Genomic DNA, 13546 nt, shown 5'->3' with positions numbered 1-13546 from the left:
GAGCTAAGATATCACGAAGGCATACCAGTAATGTCGCATAAATTTGAGCTTCTTCTTCTGTCTAGTTTGCAGTGATTATTGATGCTCTTTAATTCCTAGGTCCAGATAATTGCGTTTAGTCTTAGGTTTAACCATGCCTTTCACTTGGCGACATTATTTCAAGAAATATTATTCAAAAACATACTTTATACTTTATCTGAGCTCATAATTTGAGTTCGTTTTCCTTATGTCCACTTGACAGCCCAAAATTTTATTTTGAATAATCTTTTTTGTTTGTTTATCTTCTTGTGATTTTTACATTTTTTATTTTTTTTATCGATTTTGATGGTTATTATATCGTTAAAACTGACGAGGGTCAACCCAGACCGAAATATATTTTCAATAAATGTGAAACTAACATCTACTTTTTTACTCTACAGAGGTTTGGTCCATCACTATCACCGAATTTTAAGCATACTTTATATCTTCTTGGAAATCCAGCAGTAAACGAATTGTATTCATGCTCCAAGGTTTATACATTTGTTTTCGTTAAAACAAACTCCTGCTTTGAGTGAGTAAACGTGGAGTAAACTCAGTTCTCAGCTAAACCTAGTGTTTGAACTCGAGCAGCTAAATATACAGTGATTGAACCTGCATAAATCTATTTATCTTGATTTTAATATTCTGCCTTAAACCGGATTCTAAAAGCTTCAAGCACAATTTTATAATTTTAAGAGTTCAATGTACATTTACACATAACAAGAGTATTTACCATTTCTATATTAAAAAAACAGTTAAATATTAAAATATTGATGATCTCCACATGGTGGATGTGCGTGATGAAACCAATTTTGAAATTTTCATCCTTCGAAAAAGTTTTTTTTTTTAATAAGAATATTTCTTTTTAAAATTCCGCTCTATATTTATAGGTCCGACTAATATTTCTGTATCCGAGCTTAATTTTATCTCTGATTATCAAAACAAATACCAATATTAATATTTTTTGTTTTCTTTACAAAATCCTGTTTCCGGTCAAGTTTGTTTCCTACCCGGAGAAAGTTTTCCTTTCCTCCTTAACCTTAGGGATATAGAACTAGATAGATAGTTAAGATACACCTGATATATTCGATACAGGAGTTAACCTTTCAGTTCAGACACGGAGCAATGTCTTGGCTTAAACTCCTATTGAGTAGTTCTTAAAAAAGATTGTATGCAGAATATATGTTATAACTCTTACAATTTAATGCGACTGTGAAGATTTGAGAATAAAATCTTCCTTTTTTTCTGGTTAGTGAGATGTCGTCAGATCGCATCCCATGGTTTAATTAAACCTTTGACACTTTATGTCCCGCCCTCGACATTTAATTTATGTAATTTGATGTTTGTGGTTTCAGTTTAAAAGGAATAATCTTTATAGATTTTCTTCTTAGGATTTAATATTTCATAGTTAAGAGTGCAATGACCTCAGTCGCAGTCTGATAAAAGATGGTATTTAAAAATGACAAAAACTTCTAAATAGTGAACAACATAACTTGATGCATAAATTTCACTACACTGTCGAGTCCCGTTTTGTCTTATATTGTCTGTATGTGTATTATACAGTGAACACTGTACACTGTACAGCCCTGTATATCTTTCTTTCACTACAATAACATTTGCTTAGTTTGTTTCCGATTTGGATTAAAATCTTTCTTGATGGGTCTCTCTGTACAAAATATTATTTAACAAACTTTTGGTGAGCTAGAGGAACCGAGTTTTTCTAATAAACTCAAATTTTTTAAACCATTTAAAATTCAGTGATGGTGATGGACCAAACCTCTGTAGTTCCACATTTATTGAAAATATATTTCGGTCTGGGTTGACCCTCGTCAGTTCTAACGATATAATAACCATCAATAAGGTCTGCAACATCGGGTTACAAAGAAATTGAGATTAAAGTTCAGAGTTTTTGTCAAGAAAATTACACGAATAACATCAACTCTAAATAAGTATTTTTAGTTTTTCCAATTATGATTCAACGTCTAAGGCAAAAGTGCATTAAAGATGAAGAATTTTTCTTTTCAAATATTCTTTATGAATCACCTCAGATTCATAAATGCTGATTTAGACTGATCAACTGCTGCAAATTTTTCCCCTTTTTTACATTACTTATGTAATCTATCAATAAAAAAACATTTAAAAATCAAAGCTTTCTGAACTCAAGTTTGTTGACAAATCTGCAATTAAACTCATGCGAAATAGACACGCATGAGAATTGAAGCATGACGAGCTATAGAGTAATTTCTTTTCAGCAAGTTTTTTATAAAATTCTGGTTTACATGATCTCATTTTTGAAGGTTCCAACGGAGAGTCACGATATTTCTGGCTCAGAGATTCGGATTAAAAAAAATCATCTTGGCAACAATCTTCAAGTAAATCGAGATTAAGTTTTTAATTGACAGAATATAAAGAAATGCTTTTCAGGTATACAATCATATCTGAATAAATTAAAATAAATATGTTTTAGAAAATGATTTCTATAATTTTTGCAGGATTTGTGAATTTAATTTGTTGAATAAAATTGCTTCCTCTGAACATAAACCATCTTATAGAGAAAAATTCAGATTTTCGTTAAAAGTTAATGCTTATGTAAATATGTAAAACTTGATTTATTTTCATCGCTTTCCAACAGTGTAAATTCCAATGAATTTAAACGAGATTTTTTTTGTGATAACCACTTGATTGTTGCATCTTTTTTGACATTTTCAGTTAAAACGAAATATTTAAAAAACACAGAAAAATCATGTCTCCAAAATTCTAACTTTTGCAGAATTAAAAAAAAATTTTGAAATCAGGATAAAAATTAATAAAAATTAATAAAAATGGCTCGAGATGCTCGATCTGTTCGAGCACAACGGTTTCCATTGCATACAGCTGTAGAACAGGGAGATGTAAACAAGGTTCTTACTCTCATCAAGAAGGATGTCTCTAGGTAAACCCATTATCAAATATTCATTTACTTTACTTTAGAAACTTTTAAAGTTTATGAGATTCTTAAGTACTTATTTAAGTATCGGAACTTTTTCGTGGATTATCGTTAATCTTGAATATTAAGCCTTGATCACGATTTCCAATGTGGGCACTTAAATTTAAGAATAAATGCTTAATCCCTCAATTTAAGTAATCCCTGCAGGGTATGACCAGAGACAACGGGAGGAATTCAATTTATCTGCATAAGATCCCGAGATTCAAAACATAGAGGTTCCAACTTAATTTGGTATTGACTCCGAACAATGTTTGGTTTCAGAGTGGAGCTTAACAGACAGTATGAGACGAGTGGAGAAGCTCCTCTTCATCTTGCAGCAGGACGGGGAGATAAAAATATTATCCGGATCCTGGTGGAATCAGGAGCTAGAGTAGGTAGGTTTAGTTTAGAATAGGGACTTGAGTAGGTAGGTTTATTATAGAATGGGGACTAGAGTAGATAGGTTTAGTATAGAATAGGCACTGGAGTAGGTAGGTTTAGCATAGAATAGGAGCTAGAGTAGGTAGGCTTAATTTAAAATAGGGACTAGAGTAGGTAGGTTTAGTATAGAATAGGCACTAAAGTAGGTACAGGGAGTCCTTTTAATCTTGCCAATTTTCAAATTGCTGTAACTTTGTTATTATTTGGAATTTTTTCCAGTCTGTAAAAAAGTTGAGTAATCAAAATATAAACCTTTTGTTGTATAACTGGATTCACTTCTTTTTCTTTAACAAATGTTAAAAGTGACCGCCATTTTCTTAAATGCATAATTCAGCTTTAGTGCGAAAATTTACTAAAACTCTTAGAAGTATTTTGGCCGGGTTGACTTAGAAGAGTAATAACTTTTCAACGGAAGAAGGTATCTGCAGTACACATTGCGGATATTTTGTTATATTGCAAAACGTTCATATTGCAGTTGCTCAAATCTTTATACAGATTGTAAAAATTACAAAAAATGACAGAGAAATAGCTGTTTAAAAATTGTCAGAATTAATCGGACAACCTGTAGGTTTAGTATAGAATAGGGACTAGAGTAGGTAGGTTTAGTATAGAATAGGGACTCTAGAGTAGGTAGGTTTAGTATAGAATAGGGACTAGAGTAGGTCGGTTTAGTATAGAATAGGGACTAGAGTAGGTCAGTTTAGTATAGAATAGGGACTAGAGTAGGTAGGTTTAGTATAGAATTGACTAGAGTAGGGTAGTTAGGTTTAGTATAGAATAGGGCTAGAGTAGAGATGGTAGGTTTAGAATAAAAATGGGGACTAGAGTAGGCAGGTTTAGAATAAAAATGGGGACTAGAGTTGGCAGGTTTAGGATAGAATAAGGACTAGAGTAGGTAGGTTTAGGATAGAAGGAGTAATAGTAAGTCGGATATTTAAGAGGACAAGGAAGAACAGTAGGTCGGATAAAGGATAGAACAAGGAAGAACGGTAGGTTGGATAAAAGATAGAACAAGGAAGAACAGTAGGTCGTATAAAGGATAGAACTAGGAAGAACAGTAGGTCGGATTAAGAAAAGGACAAAGAAAAACAGTCGAAAACTGGATATGAAAAGGAAGAACAGTAGGTCGGAAACTGGATAGGTCAAGGAAGAATGGTAGGTAGGAAACTGGATAGGACAAGAAAGAACAGTAGGTCGGATATTGAAAAGGACAAGGAAGAACTTCAGATAGGTATANAGTATACGGAGTGTCGGATACTGGATAGGACAAAGAGTAAAAGAAGGTCGGATACTGGATAAGACAAAGAAGATTCTTTACTTGGTTGGATATTTGATAGCTTAAGAAGAACCTGTAGTTTGGAAATAGAATAGAAAAAGGAGATGACTGGAAGAAGCAGTATATATTCAGAAGCGTACTCAGGGGGGGGGGCTATATGGGGACTCAATCCCCTCCCCATGAAAAGTAAAATCCATAGTTTCCATGGTTAGGTCCCAACAGATGCTGCGCCCCCTAAAATTTTTTAATTCCGAGTACGCCCCGGAATATTTTTAATAAAGAATAAAAAAGGAAAATACTATTTACAGATCAGATTGATTGCGTTCATCAAACCCCACTTCACTACAGTATTCTTACAAATAATATAGACAGCATATCATATATCATTAAGGTTGGTGCCTTCGTGTTAAAAGGAATTAATTTCTCTTTTTTCTGATTCATCTATTTTTGCAATTTTTGAAAACTCTTGATATTTCAATTTTGACTATATTGGATCTAGCAGAATTCTTAGATTGAAACAACAAAGGTATAAAACATCAGGTTGCAAAGATTAGAATTAGAAATTAGAAATTGAAGCAAGTAATTTAGGAAAGAATTCATTCTGTATTTGATATCTGATATGGATTTTTAATAGAATCATGAATATACTTTATTATGAAAACTTAATTCTAAAAATATATTTAAATGCAAAATATTTGTGTAAACCTGCCTCCAGAGTGCAGGTTTATCAACCATGAGACCTGAACAGATTTTGATCAGATTAAAACTCAGGATTTAACCGGTTTAAGTTTAACCAACTATACCAGGCCTGCAGGGGGATTATAAAATAGTTTTATTGCTTTCTCTTCTCTTATATTTATACATAGAGTTAACAGTTTATTAAAGTTGTGATAAATGTATTGTAAGTGGGTGAGTATCTATCCAAGAAGTATTTCTGAACCAACTTACCAACTTATAAAAAATGGAGAAATAAATATTTCTATAATATTCTGGAATATTTCTGGAATATTCTGGATTGGTCTTGAATTCTTCCTTCCAGCAGAGTTCACATCTAACCATGCTTTATGTACTGTTGGCAATATTTGCAAACATTTTATTGCAGGCTCTTTGTGAGATGATTAATATACGTTCACTTTTCACTTTATAGCTTTCAACAGAAAATGTTATCGTCCCATTATTGCCGCATTTATGAATTTCTTAATGTTTTTCCTAGTTTTCATCTCAAATAGTTAAGAATTTTTTAGAGAAAATTTATCAGAATATTAGCTCCTTAAAGCAAGAAAAACAAGAATTTAATTGATAATAAAAATGTTTTATCATTACGCTTCATCTAAAACACTGTTTTTTTATAAAAGGCTACAAAATGCAGTTTTTTGTAGAATTCGTTAACATCTTCTCTAAATATCTTTTTAGTTTTTAAAAGAAAGCAAAATTATGAATTATACAGAGATAGTCAAAAAAAAGCAGGGATTGTCGATGTTTTGGACAAAATGTTCAAAATTTTCTTTTTGTTTTGATTTTAGGCATAAAAAAATAAAATGAGATAAAAAATTCAAAAAGATTTCTGGAACATTCGCGAAATTTTTTGAAAAATTGTTGGTAAAATGTTTACCTTAATGTTTACCAAAATTTCATAGAAATTCATTAAAAACTGAATGAGATATAACAAAAATCCGCAAGCATTTAGAGTGGAAATATGCAGTAAATTTGATCAAATTATATCAAATAATTGGCTACATTTTTTGATCTCGTTCAATTTTTGATGAATTTTGTAAAACAAACATTTTCCTACAATTTTTGTTTCGCGGATTTATTCTTCAGGGTTTGGCTACATTTTTTGATCTATCTCGTTCAATTTTTGATGAATTTTGTAAAACAAACATTTTCCTACAATTTTGGTTTCGCGGATTTATTCTTCAGGGTTTCAAAAATATTTTTAAATTATTATTTTATTTTTTTATGCCCAAAATACGAACAAACAAAAAATTTTGTACATTTTGTCCAAAACATCGATAATCCCTGTTTTTCTTTACTCACCTTGTATTTGTTGTTATTCTAGTGCGGGGGAAATGTGAACGTGAGAAGGATGAAGGATGGATGGACGCCAGTATTTCTAGCTGCAACCTTCGGTACCTCACAGGTTGTCAGGTGGGTTTCAGGTTCTCAGAGGTTTCGATTCCGAAGGGAATTTCAGGTGCAGGTTTCAGTTTCTCAGAGGTTTCAGGAGAGATATCAGGTGGGTTTCAGGTGGGAATTCAAGTGGGTTTCGGATTCTCAGAGTTTCCGGAGGAATTTCAGGTGGTTTCAGGTTCTTAGAGTTTCAGGAGGGATTTCAGGCGGTTGGTTTGGTTGTCAGGGGGTTTTAGGTTTCTAGGTTGGGCTTCAGGTTGTCAGGGGATTTTCATGTTGTTCTGAGGGTTTCAGGTTGTCAGAGAATATCATTTTGTCAGGTTCAGGGAGTTACAGTTGTTACAGTTTTCAGGGGGTTGCAGTTCACTTGCTCAGGGGATGATAGAAGGGTTTTAGTATTTCAGGTGGGTTGTCAGGTTGTCAGGTTGCCAGGGTGGGTCTTAGGTTGTTAGGAGATTTCCAGTAATCAGGTTGGAGTCAGAAACTGTCAGAGGTTTTCAAATTGTCTTGGGCCTAAAGGTTTCAGGGGGGTTCAGCCTTACAGTTTGTCAGGGGGTTCAGACTGACAGTGGGTTTCAGGTTGTCAAATTTGGTTAGGTTGTTAGGGGTTTCCGGTTTTCCGGTGATTTTACGGTTTCAGGAAAGTTTCTGGTTGTCAGGTGAGTTTCAGGTTTTTTGATAGGTTTCATATTGTCATTCGTTTTCAGGTTTACGGAGTCTGGAGGTTTCAACTTGTCAAGTAGTAGTTTCAGAAAATGTCAGAAGGATTCTGAGTTTGTGCACTTATACAGATTTTAAGGTTTCGATTGGTCCAAGGTTTCATTGAGATTAAGGAAGGTTTTAAAATGTTCAAGGGTTTAAGTTTGTCAGGGGACTTTATGGGAGGGTTTCAGTGTTGTTGGATACTCGGAGTAAACCTACTATACTACAGTATACTGAGAGAAACCGTTGTTTAGGTTGTTAGTGGAGGCAGGAGCTGATGTTCTCCTTGCCGACAACCTAGGCAAACTCATTTAAGATTTATTCGATATTGAATTATGTCCATCCTTACTTTTAACTGTTTTAGTTGTTTACAATTAAAAATATGCTAACAAATGTAGAATTAGTTAGTTTTGTATGAACCCATTTATGAATTTTTTACAATGAAGAAAAGAAAAAGTTTGACAGGACTCACTCCAGAGGATTGGGCGGCTAAATATAGACTCAAAACTATACAACAAATTCTCCGGTAGGTTAACCATTTAAACAAACATATTCTGCGGTATGTTTACTAAAAAATCCTACAAAATCTGGTAGGTTTACTAAACTATGCAGCATATTCTCCGGTAGGTTTACTAAACTATGCAATTTATTCTCCGGTAGGTTTACTAAACTATGCAACTTATTCTCCAGTAGGTTTATTAAGTTGTCCAACATATTCTCCGGTAGGTTTATTGAGTTATCAAACATATTCTCTGGTAGGTTAACAAAACTATCCAACATATTCTCCGGTACGTTAACCAAACTATCCAACATATTCTCTGGTAGGTTAACTAAACTATCCAACATATTCTCCGGTAGGTTTATTAAGTTATCCAACATATTCTCCGGTAGGTTTATTAAGTTATCAAACATATTCTCTGGTAGGTTAACCAAACTATCCAACATATTCTCCGTTAGGTTAACCAAACTATCCAACATATTCTCCGGTAGGTTTACTAAACTATCCAACGTATGCTCCGGTAGGTTAACTAAACTATCCAACATATTCTCCGGTAGGTTTACTAGACTATCGAACATGTTCTCCGGTAGGTTTACTAAACTATCAAGCATATTCTCCGGTAGATTTATTAAACTATCCAACATGTTCTCCGGTAGGTTAATTAAACTATCTAACATATTCTCCGTTAGGTTAACTAAACTATAGAAATATATTCTCCACTGGGTTGTCTAAACCAGCTTACATGTTCATCAATAGATTTACAAAACCATTTAATTGCTATATGTATGCTATATTATATGATACCCTGAAAAACATGAGAAGGGTTGTGTAATGTGTACACGATGGAAGATAAATGTTTCTATAAACGATATTTCAGACGTGCTCCCCGGCATATAAGTGAGGAGTCCGGAAGAAAATATAAAGAAACTCGAGGAGAGAGAATTGAAACTCCAGTACAGTTTGATGATAGTATAAACAAACTTCTTGCCAAGATTGAATTAAAAAGAAAAGAGAAGATGATCAAGGTTGAAGTTAAAGTTGAGGAGCAGGAAAGAATCTTGGTAAATAATCTAGCGCTAGAAACTGCAGAGAACAGTATTGTATCACGACAGAAAAGATTAGATACTTTTCAGCAAAATCAAAAAGTAAAATCAAAACAAGTAAAACCTAATCTCAAAACTGAAAATTATAACAATCAAGGTATTTCCGAAACTAACCAAGATAAAAAGGTTAAAGTTGAAAGTAATGATGCTTCAGGTTCTAAAGGCGTAAAAACCAGGACTATAACTGACAATTCTCAAAGTTCTATAAAAACTGTATTTCCTGAAAGCAATCCTGAAACCTTCAATACATCATCTCGAAATAATGATGAGAATAATAATATTGATAACAATAAGTTGATATATGATCCAAGTACAGAGAATTACAAGAATACAGAAGATCAAGGAGGTGTAAAGAATACAGAAGCACAAGTACAAATGCAAAATACTAAAGATCAAAGATGTAACCAGAGAATAAGAGATCAAGAAAGTAAAGAGATATTAGAAAATAAAGAAATTAAACCAATTATAGAAGATCAGGAAGGTAAAAAGGTTACAGAAGATCAAGAAAATAAACAAATTAAAGAAGATCAAAAAAGTATACCGAGTATAGGAGATCAAAAAAGTAAACAGATTATACAAGTTCAAGAAGTCACACAGATTATAAAGGATCAAGAAAACAAACAGATTAAAAAGGATCAAGAAAACAAACAGATTAGAAAAGATCATGAAAGTAAACAGATTACAGAATATCAGGAAAGTAAACCGCTACGTGAAAATCAAGAAAGCATAGAGATTACAGTAGTACAAGAAAGCATACAGATTATAGAAGATCAAAAAAGTATAGAGAGTTTAAGATATCAAGAAAGTAAACAGATTATACAAGTTCAAGAAGTCAAACAGATTATAAAGGATCAAGAAAACAAACAGATTATAAAGGATCAAGAAAACAAACAGATTATAAAGGATCAAGAAAGCAAACAGATTACAGAAGATCAGGAAAGTAAACAGATTTTAAAAGATCATGAAAGTGAACAGATTACAGAAGATGAGGAAAGTAAACCGCTACGTGAAAATCAAGAAAGCAAAGAGATTACAGTAGTACAAGAAAGCATACAGATTATAGAAGATCAAAAAAGTATACGGAGTGTAAGAGATCAAGAAAGTAAACAGATTATAAAGGATCAAGAAAGTAAACAGATTATGAAGGATCAAGAAAACAAACAGATTATAAAGGATCAAGAAAACAAAGAGATTATGAAGGATCTAGAAAACAAACAGATTCGTAAGGATCAAGAAAACAAACAGATTAGTAAGGATCAAGAAAACAAACAGATTATAAAGGATCAAGAAAACAAAACAGATCAAGAAAGCAAACAGATTACAGAAGATCAAGAAGGCAAACAGATTACAGAAGATCAAGAAAGTAAACAGACAGAAGATCAAAAAAAAAAACATATTACAGCAGAGCAAGGATGTGTACAAGGTACAAAAGAAAATGTTATGTTGGCAAGTAACAAGAAATATAAAAACGAACAAAGCGAAGAAAAACAAGGAGAAAAAGAAATCAAAGGAAAGGAAAATTCAATTGAAGAACAATATACAAACAAAATGAACCATATAAAAGATCAAGATCATGATAAACCAAAAATCAACTCCATTAGCTCTTGTGTAAACTCTGAGAATATTCCATCAAAATCCACTACCAACCCCGTCCCTACAAATGCACCTGAATCCTCCACTAAAGCCTCTTTAGAACCTTCTCTATTAAACTCAGCAGAGAGGATGGACGGAGAGAACGATTACACTAATCTTGATGGACTGAGAGTTCTAAAATGTGATATTTTAAACCTAGAAAAACATGTTCAAGATCAAGAGTTCAATAATAAAATGAAGGTTTTCAATAATTACAAGCAGTTCGGGCACATGTACGCTTCTAAGGGTAACAATAAGGTGAACAAATATATAATAAAAAATTTATCAATTGCTATTATATACCGGTTGAGATAAATATTTTGTAGAAATCTGAGTGGGCGTTCTCTAATGGTATAAAGCAGGCTGAACTCACAGTACCAAAAAGCTTAGAACAATTCAAAATAATAAAACAAACTGAAATCGAGTTTAGAATATTGAGAGCAAGGTGAGTTTTAAAAATTAAATTAATCTTCAAATCATCATTTAACATTTCATTTTTTTTTCAAAACCATCTTACAAATAATACGTATTATTCAGATCTTCAATACGACCCTGCAGGTCACGTCTCTAACTAGTCTTTCTTAACCGATAATGATTAAATATTTCAGGTGTATGCAGGAGGTGGGGAGGGTAGATGAGCTGAAAGAAGAATGTTCCCGCATTTTGAAAATAGATCCTGCTAATTCAGAAGTTTCTGGTCTTTTGGAGAAATTTACGTGAATGATGAAAAGTATTTGCAACAATGTTTGCTTAACCCCTATACTACACACAAAATATCATACAAGTTTAGCTACTTTATTATTTTGTATTAATAAAAGTTTAGGGTGTTATATATATATAAATAGAAGTCGCAACCAGAGCTTTGACCGGAATGAGGATAGGTCCGATGGGTGGTAATCAGGGAAGGTAAAATAATTCAATCTCAAGTATAATTATAAGTTAAAAGTGAACTGTGGATAATCTCAGTCTTAAAACCTTGTTTGGTTTCTTCAGGTTTGTGTACGACGACTTCCATGTCTTACGTTCAGTGTACGTAAGACATGGAAGACGTGATATCCTAGAGTCTGAGACAAATGCTGCAGGACCGCAACAGGGGAGGGATTCTTTAAGCCAATATTCGAATTAATTTATAATATTCAGGACTCAGGATTAATAGAAAAACCTAGAGAGTTGTATCTGAAAAAGATCAGGAAGGTAAAAAGGTTACAGAAGATCAAGAAAGTAAACAGACAGAAGATCAAAAAAAAAAACATATTACAGCAGAGCAAGGATGTGTACAAGGTACAAAAGAAAATGTTATGTTGGCAAGTAACAAGAAATATAAAAACGAACAAAGCGAANTCAAACAAACACAGTTTTAAACGTAAAGTGTAGATATAAGAATGTATTAATAAATTACTGTTCATCGTATAGTATTGAGATTTTACTAATATTTAGGATTATTTATGTTTAATTAGCTTTTAAGGAGTGCTTTGCGCCCATCCTTCGTTCGTATATTATTCTGTTTTAAAGATTATCAATGTTCATAAATTTACGAATTAATTTAACGTAAAAGACATTCTTTATTCTGATTGTAATCCATCTCCTGGGGTAATGTTATGGCAAACGTCGCGGTCTGAATCACTTAATCCGTTGGATGCAAACCACGGATAAACTAACTAAACTGAAATGAGCGACTGGTTTTTAAGACTAGATATTATCTTAGTAAACTAAAAGTGGGTCCCCACTAGATCTCCTGCCAATTTGTACATTTTTCTTTATGGAAATTTACATCAGACCCTATAATTTTTTGCAGTGCGATCTCCAGTAGGCTCCGACCTAAGAAATATTGCTTATCAGTGCAAAATGGTAAATGTTTAAGAGGAGAGGCTGTTTGTTGGTCGCTTATATTGGGGTCCGTTCTAGTATACGATTTTTGGACCCCCTCCCCCCTTAAGACACTTTCTGGGTCGAGCGCTGCGGCTAGGACATGATAGGTTGCCGAGCGCTGCGGCTATGACAGGTAGGGGCTGAGCGCCGCGGCTAGGACAAGCTAGGGGGCCGGGCGCTGCGGCCACATGGTTGAATATATATTTGATATCTTTATTATATTAAGTCATACTTATCTTACAAATACAAAAGCTTTTGATCATAAAAGTAACTGAGAGAGTATATGTCTCTATGCCATGTTAATATCTTGAATTCCAGCTTCAATAAAATATTTTATTTAGAAAGGAATGAGTTACATTCAATTTGTTGACAATTGTTAACAAGGGGCCACTTTACTTTTTTTCCGTATCCATTGCCGAGAAAAAAGATTTGACACTGAAATTATGCAGCTTTCTTCTTTACGTTTAATTTTTACTTATAATTTACGTAATAACAAGCTCAAAATTCTTAAAATTAGATTTATGAATTTTAGTTTTATATTTTATTTCTCTCCCTACTTTAGACATATTTCAACTGTTAGTTTAAATACAGTACAATTAGTTATAAATAGATAATTTGCGACCAGCGCTCTGATGCATAGTAAAGATGGAAATATTTTTGATAAGTGCTATTCTACATAAACAATTAAGAATAAATATAAATATTTAAGAATTGTAAGAGGATCTATAAAATATACACGTCTCTAGATAAAAATTCTATTCAGAACAGTGTTTATCAGGATATAAGTATCATTTAGACAAGACCTTTAACTAGACGGGATTTGGTTCAACCCAATATAAGAAAGATTGTCATGATCTTTGCCAAGTTAAGGCAACAGTTGCTGATTTATCTAAATTTTTGCTGTTGTCAGA

The 13546-nt window shown here is 32.9% G+C and overlaps 1 protein-coding gene across 1 annotated transcript; it reads left to right on the top strand.

Annotated features, from left to right (window-relative positions):
- Positions 1–2773: 2773 nt before the first annotated feature.
- LOC111704186 (calponin homology domain-containing protein DDB_G0272472) lies at positions 2774–11594 on the top strand. The gene is made up of 9 exons (XM_023476344.1): positions 2774–2950; positions 3266–3378; positions 5009–5091; positions 6760–6848; positions 7787–7833; positions 7998–8058; positions 8909–11024; positions 11093–11211; positions 11375–11594. Exons 1-9 carry the CDS (start codon positions 2841–2843, stop codon positions 11484–11486), a joined length of 2850 nt encoding a protein of 949 aa, XP_023332112.1. The 5' UTR covers positions 2774–2840; the 3' UTR covers positions 11487–11594.
- Positions 11595–13546: the final 1952 nt, after the last annotated feature.

Source organism: Eurytemora carolleeae, unplaced genomic scaffold, assembly GCF_000591075.1.
Source record: "Eurytemora carolleeae unplaced genomic scaffold, Eaff_2.0 scaffold73, whole genome shotgun sequence".
NCBI lineage: Eukaryota > Metazoa > Arthropoda > Copepoda > Calanoida > Temoridae > Eurytemora > Eurytemora carolleeae.
Note: the sequence above shows the minus strand (reverse complement) of the source record. Positions and strands in the feature narration are given on the sequence as shown.